The sequence below is a fragment of the Pongo abelii genome, chromosome 13, assembly GCF_028885655.2.
Source record: "Pongo abelii isolate AG06213 chromosome 13, NHGRI_mPonAbe1-v2.0_pri, whole genome shotgun sequence".
Classification (NCBI taxonomy): domain Eukaryota; kingdom Metazoa; phylum Chordata; class Mammalia; order Primates; family Hominidae; genus Pongo; species Pongo abelii.
Window position 1 is genome coordinate 17,988,689 of NC_071998.2, and position 20,278 is coordinate 18,008,966.

Genomic DNA, 20,278 nt, shown 5'->3' on the forward strand with positions numbered 1-20,278 from the left:
TGAATTGATCTGTGCATTGCTATCTAAAGAGAATGCTTCGGAAAAAGCACATTTTACTCACCGTGAACATAAGCAGTGATGGTCAATGTAAAAATCTACTTTTTTCCACATAAAAACTTCTGTTTTACATGGTCTTGATCTCCATTCGATTATCTTCAGTCACTGCCTTCCCCACATCTCACTCCATGGGGTCTGAAGGGGGCTCACCCTACCACCTGGGGCCAGCACGGGCACACGACTCAGGCCTGGCAACTGAACGCCATGCCTGTCCTACTGGAAAGGACTGGTTCCAGGATGGTCAAGAAGCCCACGCTGAATGAATGAGAACAGAACCTGGGACTTTCGAATGAATAAGAGCAGAACCTGGGATTTTCAGCTTGAACTCTTGGGAGAAATACCCATTCATTCATTCAACAAATATTTGTTGAAAATCTATACTGTGCCAGGTGTTCCCCTATGTTCTGGGGATATAACCATAAACAACAGAAAAAGTCTCTGCTCCTGTGAAGCTTATCCTACTGAGTAGAATAAACAAATAAAGGCATAATATCTGTAGAACTCAACATTGCTAAGAACAGAAATAAAGGAAAACAGTCACGCTTCTAAGCTGGTAAACGGTATGCCTGAAGCTATGGCACAGACAGAGCTGCCCAAGAATGAGGCCAGTTGTAGACGAAAATAAAACCGCAAGGAGGAAAGAGGCAAACTACTGATGAAAGAATCTGATTACCTAAATTCAGCCTGGCTTCAATCAAGACACTTTGGTTCCCTTTATTGTTCAAGCCTATTTGATCTTAGATTTTGGTCACCTGAAACTGAAAAATGCTCAATAAGTACACTGTCCTGAGCCCCCACCCTTATCTTCCCTCTACAGCCAATAAATTGCCAAGGATTACGTACTTTTTGTGTGTATATGGCAGCTTTTCCATTATCATTATCATCATCTCACTGTAGGTCCTCATGTTAACGACCTAACTAATCCTTACAGCCAATGTTTACTTACTGACTGTCCCCAGCCACACACACACCTTACATATCACCAGAGCAGAAACGGTTTTAAACTATTGCTGAGTGCAAGTCACACAAACAGCCATATCAACCAGCTCCAGTGGATCCCCACTGCACCTGTCCTGAAATTCAAATTTCAGGTCCTGGCATTCAATTCCTTCCATCACCTGTTTCCTGTCACTCTCTGCACTACAGCCGAATCCCCTACACATTTCTCAGATGCGCTTCCTCCTTTAATCGGAGTGGTCTTCTCACTGTTTCCTGAATGTGGGATGCATGCACCAACGCTCCCTGACTGCTCACGTGATGACATTGCAGCCCCTCCTGTCTGTGAGTTCTCATCATTTATTATCTTCAGGGCTCAACTCAAGTTTTGTCTCTGCTCTGAAGTCTTCTCACATGTGTGAAGGCCCCATTAAGACTTACTCTTCTGAAATACTGAGGTCTGTCTCACGGAAAATGAATTACACTTCTGGAGAAGGAGCAGCACCTCACTCACGGGGGGCCACACAGCAGCCACGTGCGGTGGCAGATGGGGATGAGAGGGAACAGGGAAACCTCACTCCCAAGAGTGGGGCCTTGCTTGCTGACTGATGATTCTGGGATGAGGAAGAGAGACTGGCATGACCAGCTGATGAGTGTCTGGTTCCCAGGGCATGACAGACAATTCCTACAGTCTACCTGTGGGAACAGATGAAGCTTGGAAGAAGACACATAGAAACAGGTTTAAATTCTATAAATTAGAATTTACAGGGGGTAGGAGATAGGGGTTACACATTGTTTCTCCTTCAAGATGACATTTTGACTTGTTAAAGAAAACCCAGCATAGGAACATTGAATACCTCCTGACATTCGTGTTTTCAAATGACTTACGGCGCTACAAATATAAAGTTATAACAATAGCTACCAATTTTAACATACCAGGACCAAGGACTTTATTCTATGAGAACTACAAAAGACACAACACAAATGAAGACCTAGAGGAAAGTTTACGTAGTTTTTTTTTTTTTTTTTTTTGAGACGGAGCCTCGCCCTGTTGCCCAGGCTAATTTTCTTTTGTATTTTTAGTAGACACAGGGTTTCACCATGTTAGCCAGGATGGTATCGATCTCCTTACCTCGTGATCCACCCGCCTCAGCCTCCCAAAGTGCTGGGATTACAGGCGTGAGCCACCGCGCCTGGCCAAGTTTACATAAATTTAAGCATCTTAATTTGATGACCTACTCTACAGTCATTACAACAATAAATATAAGAACTATTGAAACGTGGAGAGATGAAGGAGATGGGATGGGAAAATCTGCATATGAGAAGATCATGGACAAAGAGATCTGCTGGATTGAGATGAGATAATGGGTGTTAAATCCAACAAACACAGCTCTGGAAACACAGAAGGGATTCAACATAGATCAGGTCCTTTACCCTGAGGAAGCTGGATAGATGATCTTGTTCTCTTTCCTTTTATTTCTAAATTTCTTGCTATGTAGTTAAATTATACTTCTGTGATAAATTCAATACCTATTTTTAAACTATAGATTTTTGGCTAAAGTTTTTAATATGAGAATAAGACAAACCTATTTTTTCTGAGACTTACTGCTAAGTAGAAAGAGAGGAAACCAAATAACAAAATTAAGTCCTGCAGAAAGACATTAGACACGACACAGAAAAAAATACAACAACACAGGTGCATATAATTTAAAAAGAAAATCATGTGGAGATATCATCACTAATAATTGTTATAATGAATGTATCCACAGCTGTGAGAAAGATGAGCTGTTAATAAACGGCAATAAATGATCTTTCCACAGGTACAAAAAAAATAGATAAAATGAATAAGACCCACTATTTGATAACATAACAGGTGACTATAGTCAATAATTACTTAATTGTACATTTTTAAATAACTTAAAGAGTGTAACTGGATTGTTTGCAACTCAAAGGATAATTGCTTGAGGGGATGGATACTCCATTTTTCTTGATGCACTTATTTCACGTTGCATGCCTGTATCAAAACATCTCATGTACCCCATCAATATATACACCTACTATGTAACCACAAAAATTAAAAATTAAAAAAATTATAAATAATAATAATTCTTTCGATGCATCTCTGAGAGTTGACAGAATTAGGGTCTGAATGAGAATATAAGGTATGAAAAGGATATGGCTTCTTCCCAAGACATGTTACAGAGGGATGGAAAGAAGACTGTGTTCAACTTATAACATCTTAAAGGGACCTCATGACCTCACAGGCCAGAGCAGGCTACGGAGCATCTGGGAGCTGAAGAAAGAGAACTTCAGTGATACTGAAGTAAGGGTTAAGAGATGCACTCCAATTGCATTCTGAAGACAGATCCCAGCAAGACCACCGACATCAGCTAGATTTTTTTCAGCCCAAAGTAATAAACCTGCAGATTATCAGACCTTGCTCACTGCTCTGTACTTGGTTCTAATATGGTTAGTAAGGTGGCAGCGTCAGAATCCTTGAGAAAATAATAACCAGAACATCTTAGAATTTATTGCGCCCAAGGAAGGAGCCCTGTCGATAGACAAATGTTTATTTGAGACGTCGAAAAGATAATTTTAAAACTTTAGGAAAACAGCAGGCGTTATCTCATGGCAGTATGTTTCATGTCTGAATTTCAACTCTATTATTTCAAGCTATGTGTGTGACTTTAGAGGCAGCTTTAACTTCAATTTTTTAACTTAAAAAGATAACAGTATTTAGAACACAATGGGAAATGTTACATAATACTACCTTGTAGACCTCCGAGCAACCACTATACAAAGAGACACTGTTGTTATGATTGACGACAACATCGTTCATCAAATGTGAAAAGCTACCCAAATGAAATCCAGAAAAAAAATGTTCCACTGAAGAAGAGAGAAATGGGCAAAGTAACCAAGGAAAGAATATTTACAGTGAGGCTGGGCGCAGTGGCCAAGGTGGGCGGATCACGAGGTCAGGAGTTTGAGACCAGCCTGGCCAACATGGTGAAACTCCATCTCTAGTAAAAATACAAAAATTAGCTGCGCATGATAGCGGGCACTTGCAATCCCAGCTACTTGGGAGGCTGAGGCAGGACAACACTGGAACCCAGGAGGCAGAGGTTGCAGTGAGCCAAGATTGCGCCACTGCTCTCCAGCCTAGGTGACAGAGCAAGACTCCGTATCAGAAAAAAAAAAAAAAAAAGGAATACTTACAATGAAAAGGAACATTAAAAGGACGCAATATAAAGCAAAGTGAGTTAAAGCCCAGAACAAATTAAGACTTTCAAACATTGCTAAATGCAATCAAAGAGGTTTTTCGTATACTCATAAGAAAAACCAGAAGAAGCTGCACTCTTTTGACAAAGCTCATAAGGCTAAGAAAATAGACAGGTCCGGATCCAAGATGGTCGAACAGCTCCAGTCTACAGCTCTCAGCATGAACGACGCGAAGAGAGGTGATTTCTGAATTTCCGACTGAGTTTTGATGACAGTAGTTGTTCTCCCAGCACGGAGTTTGAGATCTGAGAACGGACAGACTGCCTCCTTAAGTGGGTCCCTGACCCCCGAGTAGCCTAACTGGGAGACACCTCCCAGTAGGGGCGGACTGACACCTCATACAGCCAGGTCCCCCTCTGAGACGAAGCTTCCAGAGGAAGGATCAGACAGCAGCATTTGCCATTCTGCAATATTTGCCGTTATGCAGCCTCCGCTGGTGATACCTAGGCAAACAGGGTCTGGACTGGACCTCCAGCAAACTCCAACAGACCTACAGCTGAGGGTCCTGACTCTTAGAAGGAAAACTAACAAACAGAAAGGACAACCACACCAAAACCCCATCTGTACATCACCACCATCAAAGACCACAAAGATGGGGAGAAACCAGAGCAGAAAAGCTGAAAATTCTAAAAATCACAGCGCCTCTTCTCCTCCAAAGGAACGCAACTCCTCACCAGCAACGGAACAAAGCTGGATGGAGAATGACTTTGACGAGTTGTGAGAAGGTTTCAGATGATCGGTAACAACAAACTTCTCTGAGCTAAAGGAGGATGATCGAACCCATTGCAAAGAAGGTAAAAACCTTGAAAAAGAATTAGACGAATGGCTGACTAGAATAAACAGCGTAGAGAAGACTTTAAATGACCTGATGGAGCTGAAAACCATGGCATGAGAACTACATGACGCATGCACAAGATTCAGTAGCCAATTCGATCAACTGGAAGAAAGGGTATCAGTGACTGAAGATCAAATGAATGAAATGAAGCGAGAAAAGAAGTTTAGAGAAAAAAGAGTAAAAAGAAACGAACAAAACCTCCAAGAAATATGGGACTATGAAAAGACCAAATCTACATCTGATTGTTGTACCTGAAAGTGACAGGGAGAATGGAATCAAGTTGGAAAACACTCTGCAGGATATTATCCAGAGAACTTCCCCAACCTAGCAAGGCAGGCCAACATTCAAATTCAGGAAATACTGAGAATGCCACAAAGATAAACTCCCTGAGAAGAGCAACTCCAAGACACATTAATTGTCAGATTCACCAAAGTTGAAATGAAGGAAAACATATTAAGGGCAGCCAGAGAGAATGGTCAGGGTTACCCACAAAGGGAAGCCCATCAGACTAACAGTGGATCTCTCAGCAGAAACTCTACAAGCCAGAAGACAGTGGGGGCCAATATTCAACAGTCTTAAAGAAAAGAATTTTCAATCCAGAATTTCATATCCAGCCAAACTAAGCTTCATAACTGAAGGAGAAATAAAATCCTTTACAGACAAGCAAATGCTGAGAGATTCTGTCACCACCGGGCCTGCCTTACAAGAGCTCCTGAAGGAAGCACTAAACATGGAAAGGAACAACCAGTAACAGCCACTGCAAAAACATGCCAAATTGTAAAGACCATTGAGGCTAGGAAGAAACTGCATCAACTAATGAGCAAAGTAACCAGCTAACATGATAATGACAGGATCAAATTCACACATAACAATATTAACCTTAAATGGAAATGGGCTAAATCCTCCAATTAAAAGACACAGACTGCCAAATTGGATAAAGAGTCAAAACCCATCAGTGTGCTGTATTCAGCAGACCCCACTCACGTGCAGAGACACACACAGGCTCAAAATAAAGGTATGGAGGAAGGTCTACTAAGCAAATGGAAAACAACAAAAAAGCAGGGGTTGCAATCCTAGTCTCAGATAAAACAGACTTTAAACCAACAAAGATCAAAAGAGACAAAGAAGGCCATTACATAATGGTAAAGGGATCAATTCAACAAGAAGAGTTAAATATCCTAAATATATATGCACCCAGTACAGGAGCATCCAGACTCATAAAGCAAGTCCTTAGAGACCTACAAAGAGACTTAGACTTCACACAATAATAATGGGAGACTTTAACACATCATTGTCAACATTAGACAGATCAACAAGACAGAAAGTTAACAAGGATATCCAGGAATTGAACTCAGCTCTGCACCAAGCAGACCTAATAGACATCTACAGAACTCTCCGCCCCAAATCAATAGAATATACACTCTTCTCAGCACCACATCACACTTATTCCAAAATTGACCACATAGTTGGAAGTAAAGCACTCCTCGGCAAATGTAAAAGAACAGAAATTATAACAAACTGTCTCTCAGACCATAGTGCAATCAAACTAGAACTCAGGATTAAGAAACTCACTCAAAACCGCTCAACTACATGGAAACTGAACAACCTGCTCCTGAAGGACTACTGGGTACATAACGAAATGAAGGCAGAAATGAAGATGTTCTTTGAAACCAACGAGAACAGACACAACATACCAGAATCTCTGGGACACATTTAAAGCAGTGTGTAGAGGGAAATTTATAGCACTAAATGCCCACAAGAGAAAGCAGGAAAGATCTAAAATTGACACCGTAACATCACAATTAAAAGAACTAGAGAAACAAGAGCAAACACATTCAAAAGCTAGCAGAAGGCAAGAAATAACTAAGATCAGAGCAGAACTGTAGGAGATAGAGACACAAAAAAACCCTTCAAAAAATCTATGAATCCAGGAGCCAGTTTTTTGAAAAGATCAACAAAATTGATAGACCTCTAGCAAGACATAAAGAAGAAAAGACAGAAGAATCAAATAGACGCAATAAATAATGATAAAGGGGATATTGCCACCGATCCCACAGAAATACAAACTACCATCAGAGAATACTATAAACACCTCTATGCAAATAAACTAGAAAATCTAGAAGAAATGGATAAATTCCTTGACACATACACCCTCCCAAAACTAAACAAGAAAGAAGCTGAATCCCTGAATAGACCAATAACAGGCTCTAAAATTGAGGCAATAATTAATAGCTTACCAACCAAAGTCCAGGATCACACAGATTCACAGCAGAATTCTACCAGAGGTACAAAGAGGAGCTGGTACCATTCCTTCTGAAACTATTCCAATCAATAGAAAAAGAGGGAACCCTCCCTAACTCATTTTATGAGGCCAGCATCATCCTGATATCAAAGCCTGGCAGAGACACAACAAAAAAAGAGAATTTTAGACCAATATCCCCAATGAACATCGATGTAAAAATCCTCAATAAAATACTGGCAAACCGAATCCAGCAGCACATCAAAAAGCTTATCCACCACGATCCAGTTGGCTTCATCCCTGGGATGCAAGGATGATCCAACGTACACAAATCAATAAACGTAATCCAGCATATAAACAGAACCAAAGACAAAAGCCACATGATTATCTCAATAGATGCAGAAAAGGCCTTTGACAAAATTCAACAACACTTCATGCTAAAAACTGTCAATAAACTAGGTATTGATGAGACGTATCTCAAAATAATAAGAGCTATTTATGACAAACACACAGCCAGCATCATACTGAATGGACAAAAACTGGAAGCATTCCCTTTGAAAACTGGCACAAGACAGGGATGCCCTCTCTCACCACTTCTATTCAACATAGTGTTCGAAGTTCTGGCCAGGGCCAATAAGGCAGGAGAAAGAAATAAAGAGTATTCAATTAGGAAAAGAGGAGGTCAAATTGTCCCTGTTTGCAGATGACATGATTGTATATTTAGAAAACCCCATCGTCTCAGCCCAAAATCTCCTTAAGCTGATAAGCAACTTCAGCAAAGTCTCAGGATACAAAATCAATGTGCAAAAATCACAAGCATTCCTATACACCAATAACAGACAGAGAGCCAAATCATGAGTGAACTCCCATTCACAACTGCTTCAAAGAGAATAAAATACCTAGGAATCCAACTTACAAGGGATGTGAAGGACCTCTTCAAGAACTACAAACCACTGCTCAACCAATAAAAGAGGACACAAACAAATGGAAGAACATTCCATGCTCATGGATAGGAAGAATGATATCGTGAAAATCGCCATACTGCCCAAAGTAATTTATAGATTCAATGCCATCCCCATCAAGCTACCAATGACTTTCTCCACAGAATTGGAAAAAACTACTTTAAAGTTCATATGGAACCAAAAAAGAGCCCGCATCGCCAAGACAATCCTAAGCCAAAAGAACAAAAGCTGGAGGCATCACGCTACAGAACAGGGCCCTCAGAAATAATACCACATATCTACAACCATCTAATCTTTAACAAACCTGACAAAAACAAGAAATGGGGAAAGGATTCCCTATTTAATAAATGGTGCTGGGAAAACTGGCTAGCCATATGTAGAAAGCTGAAACTGGATCCCTTCCTTACACCTTATACAAAAATTAATTCAAGATGGATTGAAGACTTAAATGTTAGACCTAAAACCATAAAAATCCTAGAAGAAAACCTAGGCAATACCATTCAGGACACAGGCATGGGCAAGGACTTCATGTCTAAAACACCAAAAGCAATGGCAACAAAAGCCAAAATTGACAAATGCGATCTAATTAAACTAAAGAGCTTCTGCACAGTAAAAGAAACTACCATCAGAGTGAACAGGCAACCTACAGAATGGGAGAAAATTTTTGCAACCTACTCATCTGACAAAGGGCTAATATCCAGAATCTACAATGAACTCAAACAAATTTACAAGCAAAAACCAAACAACCCCATCAAAAAGTGGGCAAAGGATATGAACAGACACTGCTCAAAAGAAGACATTTATGCAGCCAAAAAACACATGAAGAAATGCTCATCACCACTGGCAATCAAATGCAAATCAAAACCACAATGAGATACCATCTCATACCAGTGAGAATGATGATCATTAAAAAGTCAGGAAACAACAGGTGCTGGAGAGGATGTGGAGAAATAGGAACACTTTTACACTGTTGGTGGGACTGTAAACTAGTTCAACAATTGCGTAAGTCAGTGTGGCAATTCCTCAGGGATCTAGAACTAGAAAAACCATTTGACCCAGCCATCCCATTACTGGGTATATACCCAAAGGATTATAAATCATGCTGCTATAAAGACACATGCACATGTATGTTTATTGTGGCACCATTCACAACAGCAAAGACTTGAAACCAACCCAAATGTCCAACAATGATAGACTGGATTATGAAAATGTGGCACATATACACCATGGAATACTATGCAGCCATAAAAAATGATGAGTTCATGTCCTTTGTAGGGACATGGATGAAGCAGGAAACCACCATTCTCAGCAAACTATCGCAAGGACAAAAAACCAAACACCGCATGTTCTCACTCATACGTGGGAATTGAACAATGAGAACACATGGACACAGGAAGGGGAACATTACACAACGGGGACTGTTGTGGGGTGGGGGTAGGGGGGGAGGGATAGCATTAGGAGATATACCTAATGCTAAATGACGAGTTAATGGGTGCAACACACCAACATGGCACATGTATACATATGTAACAAACCTGCACGTTGTGCACATGTACCCTAAAACAAAGTATAATAATAATAAAATAATAAAAAAGTTCAGTGTTTGAGTTCTCTCTTTGTCTCTTGGCCTCTGCGATGCCTGCAGAAACCCAGTCGCAACCCATTCATTCATATTCCTCTCCTTAGAGCCAGGAGTTAGTGCCCCGAGGGCAGTGCTGAATCCCTGGACAGGACTCGGGATAAATGCATTCCCCCTGCTGTCTCTCACTGGCACAGCTGTGAAACACATTCTATTGGCTTCCTGAGAGCTTCCCAGGGAGTTCACGCCCCAGTTGCTCACAGAAGTGACCAGCTCAATGATGCCCCCTTTTGGTGGATTTTTCTTCTCTATTCCATTCTTCCCTCTTCTATGAGCTCACTTTCTAAAAGAGGCTACCTGCACAAATGCCCATCACAGGCTCAGCTTTCTAAGAAAACTCTGGCTGGGACAGTGGACTTTCCAGAATGGAATGTGGGCAGTATTCTAAAATATTAAATAAAACGCAATAAGAAAATCAAAGGGATGAATGCCATATGGCATGAAGAAGGAGGTAGAGGACATCTGCCTAGCCTGCCAAAAACAAAACAAATTGACAATCAACCCTGGCCACCCAGGAGATGAGCTTTGTCACAGCAATTCTTCCTCATAACCCAGAAAAGAGAAGAAGAAATGGGGACAGTAGAATCAACTGTGACATCCAAAAAAGGAAGGCTGCCCAATCTCTTCTCTAGAATGTGTCAACTGTGATTTATGAAATGACATATGCTATTTTTATATTGCAATGTTTGCTTATCTATAGGTAAGATCTCACTATTTCTTATGTCATGTTATAATTATATTCATGAAGAAGATGACCATTGCACAGACAAGTACACTGTGAAGAACCGTGAGGAGAGATTTTACCCTATTTGCAAGCTAACAAATGAGTCTGCCAGTTTGTTTCATGGTTGCGGCAGAAGACTCCTGGGTCAAAGCAAAGGACTGTATTACTTATAGCATAGCAAACAATATGAGCATCAGCATGTATGCATCAATTTCCTTGCCTCCAAGTCCTCTGGGGGAACATGGATGGACACAGATGGATGTGTGCACATGCAGTGGGTTACATGACAAGTGAGGAGCCCTGAGCTTAGGGAATTCAAAGTTTTCTATGGGCAGCAGGCATTGCTTGCCCTTTGGCAACACTGCTGAAATAAATCTCTTATAGTTCAAGATGTACTGATAAGCGTGTTAAGCTTATTTTTATACACGAAGAATAACAAATTGTTATTTTATATGGTTATTCACAGTATCTCAAAATCTATGTGATATTTTACTAGCTTAGTTTTATTATAATTTTAAAAGACCATTTGGGTTCCTTTAATTGTTAGTGGACGAGAATAAAAAGAGATAAATTAGTTGCTTTCTTAAAGCTAAGCAACATCATTTTCTATTGAGGAACCCAAAACTTTCCTAACTTTTACAAATGTTTGTAAATTGTAGGTTCGGTGACAGCCTGTGCTATAAAATTTCATAGGCTTATAAGAGCTTTCTTAACACAGCTGTGGACTTTTCTCCTGGTGTTGTACAGCAGTTCAAATTAGCACAAGAATCATAAACCCTATATTTGAACAGCTATATAATATTATGTAGATATTTATTTTCCCATTTGATGTTGCATTACTTTTTCTACCAATCTTCTTACAATAAATTCATAAATATCTTAATTATAGCAAATGTGAAATTCTTAAAGTTGAGAATCATCAAACATATTTCTATTACAGAGATATATTCTTCAAAAAGTCATCTAAAATAGGAAACCCAATTGGGAGACTCCTTAAAAGGTTATCTGCCACAACAGAGGCTTTGCTTAAAATACTGTTCTCTTTGTATTTGTGTTAATAACTGATTTGTCTTTGAAATTAAATTAGGAATCTACTATATCTAGTGGTCTTGAAATCAAAGCCCCCTCTCCCCATTCCTTATCTTCACTGCTGTGTTCAAAAAGACTAGACTCCAGTGACCTGTCCAAAGCTGGGTTAAATATAGGATGTCTGAGAGACACCCTTCTTTCATAGTTTGAGGGTAAGCATGTATGTATATGTGTGTGGGGGGAAGGGGGAGGAGGTTAGCTGTATCAGAGTAGGCATAACACTATATTTTAAATCCCTCCTTCTGTTATAAATGTAAGCTGAAAATAGTCTCTGCTCCCAGCGGCAGCAATCATAAACTGGCTTAGTTCTGCCTGTAATTTAATTTAATTTAACATGTGACATTGAGACACTGTTTCTTTTAATTCACATATAACTTCTTCCACACCCACACTGCAGCCAAATAAACACATACTTATAGAAAAATGTGACTGTTTTCCTGGGCACCCCAACAATTCAACTGTCCCTAAAACACCAGGTTCAATTTAAATTCTATTAGCTTGTCTGAGGGCTAAGATATCTAAAAATCCAAGACAAATTATCATTTGCATATATGGAGGCAGCTCTGATTGAACAGATATCTAAAACTGATAGGTAATATTTTAGATCAAATCACTCCACCAAGTCAAAGACTAATTCAACTGTTCAGTTTCCAAAGAAATTCTTCCATTTTGGTCTAGTGTTCCATAAACATTGACTTTACATTGAAAAGGACTGTGAAGAGATCTCTTGAACTGGCCAGAAAGTTGAAGCTCAAGGTTGTAGAAGATTTGAGCTACCAAGTCCAAGCCTTCTAAAAGATTCCCAATATGTATGTATATCATTTTCCTAACTCTACATTTGCCTGAGAAACAATGACATTCAATAAACTTTTTTCCATGGGCTTTAGTTACTAAATAAGTCAAGGAACTACAAGTTATATATTTCCTGGAAAAATATACTATTATACATATATATTATATATTCAAAACTCTATAAAGCATATAAAGTATAAGCATATACTGAGTTATAAGGCATAACTCAACATGTTGATTTTAACCTAAAATTTTCTTAAGGCCTCAATTGCAAATGCTTTAATTGCCAATGGTTCATAAACACATCTGTGAATTAGAAGCAAGTAATATCCTCTGTTTTTATACTCTCAAAAAATGTGATTATACTTAATCAAAAGTAATTCAAACCACAGCCCAGGCAATACATAACAGACCATGTCTTCTTGGTAATTTAATTCTTAGAAATAATTTTAATTGCTGCCTTATTAAGTAGGTATGCTACTTAAATTATAATCCTGTAGTTATAAGGTTAAAACTATTTTAAAATCTCAAATGCTTTTAGGTTTCAATCACTCTTTGTATTATTACAACAAAAATGTTCATTAACTGGAACACATGCAGTATCATTTTTTAGCCCCCACTTTATGATATTTTTAAATTTTTATTACCAGAGTAGTCATTTCATTATAAAATTTTAACCAAGCTAAGCATATACTCCATTTTTTAGAAAACTAGATTTACTGTAGGCCTGTTAAGGCTATCATAGTAAGTAATGAATTTCACACGTCTTTTATACAGTATCACAACACATCAAGCAGATATATGAAATCCTTGACAAAAGACATTTAAAACAAACAATTCCATGCTTTATATGTCAAGTAGAAAAGGAATATTTTTTCTACAGTGACAGAGCAGACTTGACATGTGCACAATCATGTACAACCAAGCGTTTGCAAATGCTCTTACAACATGGAGCAACCGGGCCTAGGGGCAAGCAACCTTTCAGCAGAGTCTCGTCAAAGGTGCGGAAGCCCATTGCAGAAGACCAGATAACAGTCAGTCTGACGGGTTCATTCAGATATCCAAGCTTTAAAAAGTACTTTGAAGACTGATACAGATGTCCTAGGCAATAAACTTCCCAAAAAGAATAGGGAACAATCCCAGTGCCAATTACATCTTTGTCATTCAGAAATCCAGGCTAATTTGATTTAGAGACACACATAAATGAACTGTTATTTCTCATAATTTTTTTTTCAGCCTCTTTATTTTTAATCTACATCTCTTAGGTAAAATGCATCAATTTAACTACATTTACTTATTCTGAGTTTTTCTATTGGTCCATGTTTCCTTTAAACACAATTTTGAATGGTTTTTTAAAGTAACCATTTGATTTTAAAACAAATTTACAGAAAATGTGGAAGAACTATGCTAATATGCTGTATCACCCCGAATACTTCAATGTACATTTGCTACAACAAAGATGTTCTCCTATATAACCATAATATGATCATCACAGTCATCATGGATAAAGTTCCAATATTTTAATCCTCAATCTTGCTCAAGTTTCACCAATTCCCAATCATGTCCTTTATAACATAAGTATTTAATGCAGAATAGTATTTAGTTGCCTTGTTTTCTTAGCCTCTGTCAATCTGGAATGCCTCCTTCCTCACTCCACTCAACCTCTGACAACTTGCTATAGGTCACCACCAGTGCTGTCTCCTGTCTCTCCAGGTCCCCACCCTTGCTACCCTGTGGATGCTTTCCTTACCCTGCTGGTTTCTGAATGCTCCGCCATGGTCCTGGGCCTCCCCACTACCCAGCATGGATGCCTAAGCTGAACTGAATGACTTTGCTGGTTTCTGAATGCTGTGCCATGGTCCTGGGCCTCCCCACTACCCAGCATGGATGCCTAAGCTGAACTGAATGACTTTGCTGGTTTCTGAATGCTGTGCCATGGTCCTGGGCCTCCCCACTACCCAGCATGGATGCCTATGCTGAACTGAATGACCTTAGACTGAATTGTTCAAAAAGAGAAGGGGAGAGGAAGAGGAAGAAGAATGACAAGTAATTTGATTTTTCTTTTTTCAGGATCTAACCAATGTCTTGGAATTGATTATCATTTCCATGGGCTATTTATGCTCCGAACTGTTTGTATACAGTTTGGTGAAAATGAATAAAGGCATCTGAAGTACATTTTTTGTTTTTGTTTTTGTTTTTTTTTTTGAGACAGAGTCTCACTCTGTCACCCAGGCTGGAGTGCAGTGGCACGATCTCGGCTCACTGCCTCCTCACAGGCACCTGCCACCATGCCCTGAAATTGTTTCGTATTTTTAGTAGAGATGGGGTGTTACCATGTTGTCCAGGCTGGTTTCGAACTCCCAACCTCAAGTGATCCACCCGCCTCAGCCTCCCAAAGTGCTGGGATTACAGGTGTGAGCCACCGCGCCCGGCCTGAACTCCATTTTTTATAGAGTTACCATTTGACACTAAAATTAAGAGTCTGTTACTCATCTGCAGAATCTCTCTTTAAATGGTATTACTAAAAGGTCCAAAATGAAACATCTGTAAAAATAATTATTCCTACACTCTGTGAGATCTCTTTCCTGACACATTTCACATCATAAGTGAGTTTCCTAACTAACCCACACACACTTTATAGTAGGCTTACCCTTCTTTCCCCAGGCTGGCTGGCGAACTTGCAAAACATAACCATTTAGGGGAAAAAATTGAGGCAATTAAAATTAAAAGTGTTTTAGGCTAAGTAATGAATAAATTAACCCACTGAAAAGTTACATCAAAGGCTACTACTCAGCATTTTACCAATTACAGGAATTTCTGCAAAATCTGCCCAGCCATTTGTTTGTGTATCCCTGGGATCAGTGCCCAGAGTTCAATCTTTCTCTTGATGCTTCCTGTTGTTTTCAGGGACTCAATGAGAGCAGTAAGTGACTTTCACTCACTGCAAGTCTGTGGGCACTGAAGTTAGGAAAATATTTCCCTTCATGCAGAATCTTCCTAACAAAGCTTTCCCATGTATTTGTCGGGTCAAATAACATTCAGATAAACTGCACATAATCCCCAAAATGCCAAATGTTTAGAGAGCTTTTTTTTGAGACAGAGTTTTGCATTTTGCTCTTGTTGCCCTGGCTGGAGTGCTATGGTGGGATCTCGGCTCACTGCAACCTCCACCTCCCAGGTTCAAGCGATTCTCCTGCCTCAGCCTCCCGAGTAGCTGGTGGCAGATGCCTGCCACCACACCCGGCTAGTTTTTGTATTTTTAGTAGAGACAGGGTTTTACCATGGTGGCCAAGCTGGTCTCGAACTCCTGACCTCGGGTGATCCACCCATCTCGGCCTCCCAAAGTGCTGGGATTACAGACACGAGCCACCGTGCCAGGCCTAGAGAGCTCTTCTCATGAAGAGCCATTTCATGCCATCATCAACAGGCTGCCTTCGTGGGTGGCCAATGTGCTTCTGGAAAACCAGCTGTGAATAACGTGAGCAACTCATGGTGTCTACGTGAGAAGGAAAGTTTTAGATGTCCTTACTGACTTTCTTCTTGGTATTCAAGGTGGTATAATTATTATAGTTACATAGTTTTATCTGGAAGAATCACTTGATCTAAAAGGTAATTTAAAATTAGTAAAACTTATTAGATAATGAGGATACTAAGTTTCATCAACGAAAGACTGAAAACACCCACAGAAGTAGTACTGAAATTCCAAGTGTCACTCAGCAACTGGCCAGAGTCCCGTCTGGTGCTGAGTCCGTTTGGAACATCTGTCCCCTGCCCTCCCCTCCTCCAAGAAGAACGTTCACTGTAAACGAGAAGAGCTTAATTTCTATGGGCTTCGTAATCCTTCCACTGGATTCCAAGCAAAATAACTATCAACACAACTAATCCTGAGAATAAAAAGTAATCACAACTATGCAACAAAAACAGGAAAGGTGGTGCCAGGGTCTCACTCAGATTTCATTGCTTTGCTTTTCTCAAGGAAGGTCTTTTTGAAGCCCTGTTTATTCAATAGTAAGAGTGACCTCTAGTGACTTATTTTGTTGTTGTATTTTGCCAGTTGATTGGTCAATTACTCTGGCACGCCTTTCTATAAGTAACTCATTTATGTGTTTATTTAAGCCAAACGGCAGTTTCCATTACAAGACCCAAGGATTTTGATTTAAGTAACAACGTTTTATTAACAAAGCCTTCTCACAAAAGCAGATTAAAGTTTAATCTGAAACACGGTACAGCATTTGACCAAAGGAGTCTGGAGCATGTTTTTTGGAGGGGCACACCAAGTGTAGGATTAACTGAGGCGCAACTGAATCAGATGCACAGTGAGTGCATGAACCCATGTGCGTGCCCTGTGTGTGAAGAACCCAGCCTTGAGCCCGCGGGTAGAACAGCACTGAGCTACCGCAAACTTTTCATGACAGCTTAGGAGAACTGCTGAAAGCTACCCTTGGTTATCCTGCAATAATCTAAATTTCCAAACATGGCCACTAGCATTTATTGGAACTTATTTCAAAAGAGATTTTGGTAGGAGAGGGCTGAGGCTGACAGCGGGGAGATGCCACTGAAAGAAAAATAAAAGTGATTTGAGAAGGAGGAGGAAGACATTTTAAAAATTCTAATCTCATGGTTTGATTAATCAAGAAAGAAAGACAACTCCCTGATATTTACTCCAAGCCGAAAAAAAATGTGTAATGTTGTGTAAACATTTTTATGTGTGATAAAATATGGGTACATTATGTTTTGCACAACTGTCTGGAATATCATCATTATATTAGAATCATAGCCCATTCTAGAAATAAAGGCTTCCTAGGTGTTTACCAAATTAAGGAAAATAAAAAACAAGGAACCCGATGGCAAATTAAATAATGTAAATTAGCATCCAGAGAGGAATCATTTTCAAGATCACCTAAATGACTGGCTGAGTTTTGTCTTTAAGCAAGAACTTTCTACTATGAGAAACGAAGCCCCTGACAAGGGTGTTCAAGTGTTATTCCCTTAGTAGTTAGGGCAGGTTATTAATTTGGGGTTCTTAAATTTAGTTTCGCCTACAGGCGCTCTGTCCCTATAGTGCATGGAAGATTAATTAGCATCTTAACTCTGAAGCTGCCAAGGTCGGCAAAACTGTAAGCTGCTAACATCTAAGTTGATGCAGTATGATGTAATGTCTGCCAGTTTTTTCCGTTAGACTTAATTCCTACAAAATATTACAATCCTAAAAAGGAATAAATGACAGCATTTGCAGGCTAATCTCTTATTAAGATGCTCTTTTCAGGTTTTACAGAAACGTCCACTTTTTCAATGAATATACAAGTACATCGATTAAAAAGTCAAAACATGCATGGTGTATCTTAGACTCCCGCACAAGAGGAAAGTCTATTGTAAACAAAATCGTCTTTTTCGGGTTGCAATTCAATATTTTTTTAACGTTCTTTACGTTCAGGAGCATGTTCTGCAATTCCACTTCCAAATATTACCGATAATAAAAAATACAAAGTTTTCCAGATAGCCTAGCGCAAGTTTTAAACCATTTGCTGTACTTACGCGGATTTCCTGCTCCTACGGGGCTCCAAGTCTGAGTGGGGAGAAGCAGCAGCACCTTGAGGACCGCCCAGGCCACTGAAGCCATGCTCACTTCAGCCAGGCGCCCTGAGACCCGGGCACGGCGACGGCCGCTCTGCGTTGCTGCCGCTCTCACTCCCGTCCCCTGCGCGGCTCCGACGCTGCTCTCTCTCCCCTTTCCAGTCTCTCGCTCTCTTCCTCACGCACTGGCAGCCTCCCTCCGCGCTGCAGACCCTCCCGCCAAGCCGCGCCCGGCCCCAGCTGCGTCTCCGAGGTGGGCCCCGCGGACTCGCGCCGCAGCTTTCTGGAGCGCTCGGGACCGCGCGGCACCGCCCCAGGCACGGAGGCGGCAGGTTCAGGCGCGTCCCGGACACTAGGCGCGGGAGGCGGCCGGCAGCAACGCGAGTCAAGAAGCGAGCGGGAGGGACGCCCCAGCTCCGCCGGGCCCTCGCCTCCCGTTACACCTGCAGCTTCCTCCGTCTCTCCCTCCCACCGGGGCGGGGCGGCCGCGGTGCACGGACTCGCGCCAAAGACCGCGCCGTCAGCCTCCGCCTGCAGGTGGAGAACGCCAGGCTTTATCACTCCGCTATTCACTCAACGCAGGGGCTGCACCCAGGAAAATCCTGTCCTGTTTGAGTTCAAATAGGGAAGATGGGGCAGAAATAACTCTGTGGCGTGTACTCGGGCAGACGCGCGCACGCTTTGATTTTGCTAGGAAGTCTGACTTGTAGAGAACCAAGCTGGGAAACCGGGCCAGGAGCAGGGAGAGGCCAGTGAGTCCGGGCTGTGCGAGTGCAAGCCTTTATTTAAAGTTTTAATATTTTGTCTATCATGGGTTTTTTGTTTTTCTTTGCGATTACATTCAATTTTAAAACTATTTCATTCATTCAGGATTAGCGTTACTAACAGTTGCTCCTGAGACTAGTGCGTTAGTCCCTTCACCCTAGTCCTGGCCTTGGTGGAAGTCTAAAATTTACATTTTATTCCAGCTTTCTGTCCAAAGGAGCAACCCCTGCAAGTGTAGGATGAGGAGCTCGGTCCAGCAGCAGCTAACACTGCACTCCTTGCGCGCCTGCTGTGTGCTAGAGGCGGAGGCGGGAGGCGGGAGGCGGGGGGGGGCGGGTCTTTCTCTTTTTCTCCTCCTCTGCTTCTCAAATTCACAGTACGGGCAAAGATTGACAAACTCACTCACATTACCACCACCGCGAGGTTCCAAAAAAGGAAAAAGAAAGAAAGATACTTTTTTAGATGGGTATCTCTAAGAAATAGTTTATTAATCTTCCCTTTGGAAAGACAACTTTGAAAGGCTTTTTCATTAAAATGAATTCAAATGTAATACTAATAGATGAAGAATCTTACAAAGTCATTCTTGAATTATTAATTGGGTTCACTTAAACTACTTTTGCACAAGAACTCTGTAAATAGCACCTCTTTTATCACAGAAAAAATTATAAATCTAAAGTTTTGATTGACAGATCAGTTGCCTTCAGTGAGACAGAAAGAGAGAAAATGGAAATCATTTTCTAAATTGGACCTAGAGTAAAACAACAAATGTCAATCTATTATTATACCAATTTGTCAGGCATCAGATGGAATCTTTAAAAATGTGAACTTGGCCGCGTGCGGTGGCTCATGCCTGTAATCTCAGCACTTTGGGAGGCCGAGGAGGCCAAGAGGTCAGGAGATGGAGACCATCCTGGCCAACATGGTGAAACCCCGTCTCTATTAAAATACAAAAAATTAGCCGGGCGTGGTAGCGCATGCCTGTAGTCCCAGCTACTCGGGAGGCTGAGGCAGGAGAATCACTTGAACCCGGGAGGCAGAGGTTGCAGCAAGCCGACATTGCGCCCTGCACTCCAGCTTGGTGACAGAGCAAGACTCCGTCTCAAGACAAAAAAAAAAAAAAAAAAAAAAAAAAGTGAACTTGGGTGTTCAAAGTGTTAGGCTTAATGGAGAAAGGCCAAGAAACTTCTACGGTGGTAGACATTTGCAATTAAAAAAAAATGGCTTCATTAAACTGTAAAATCACTAGTGTAGTGAGGGTGAATGCATTTTTTACAACATTGGAGGAATATATTTATGAATATTATTCCCAATACATAAAATATACATTTTACACACTTACAGGTACACTCAAAATTTGTTCCAAATTGTTCATGTCTAGTAAACGTAT

At 40.6% G+C, this 20,278-nt stretch overlaps 1 protein-coding gene across 1 annotated transcript in view; it reads right to left on the reverse strand.

Moving 5' to 3' along the window:
* The window catches only part of LOC100443657 (contactin-associated protein-like 3), a 234,210-nt gene extending 215,648 nt beyond the window's left edge, over positions 1 to 18,562 (reverse strand). The window contains 1 exon segment of the mRNA XM_024252621.3: positions 18,088 to 18,562. Within this exon segment, the coding sequence (XP_024108389.2) occupies positions 18,088 to 18,172 (85 nt within the window). The 5' untranslated portion in view covers positions 18,173 to 18,562.
* Between the last annotated feature and the right edge of the window lie 1,716 nt (positions 18,563 to 20,278).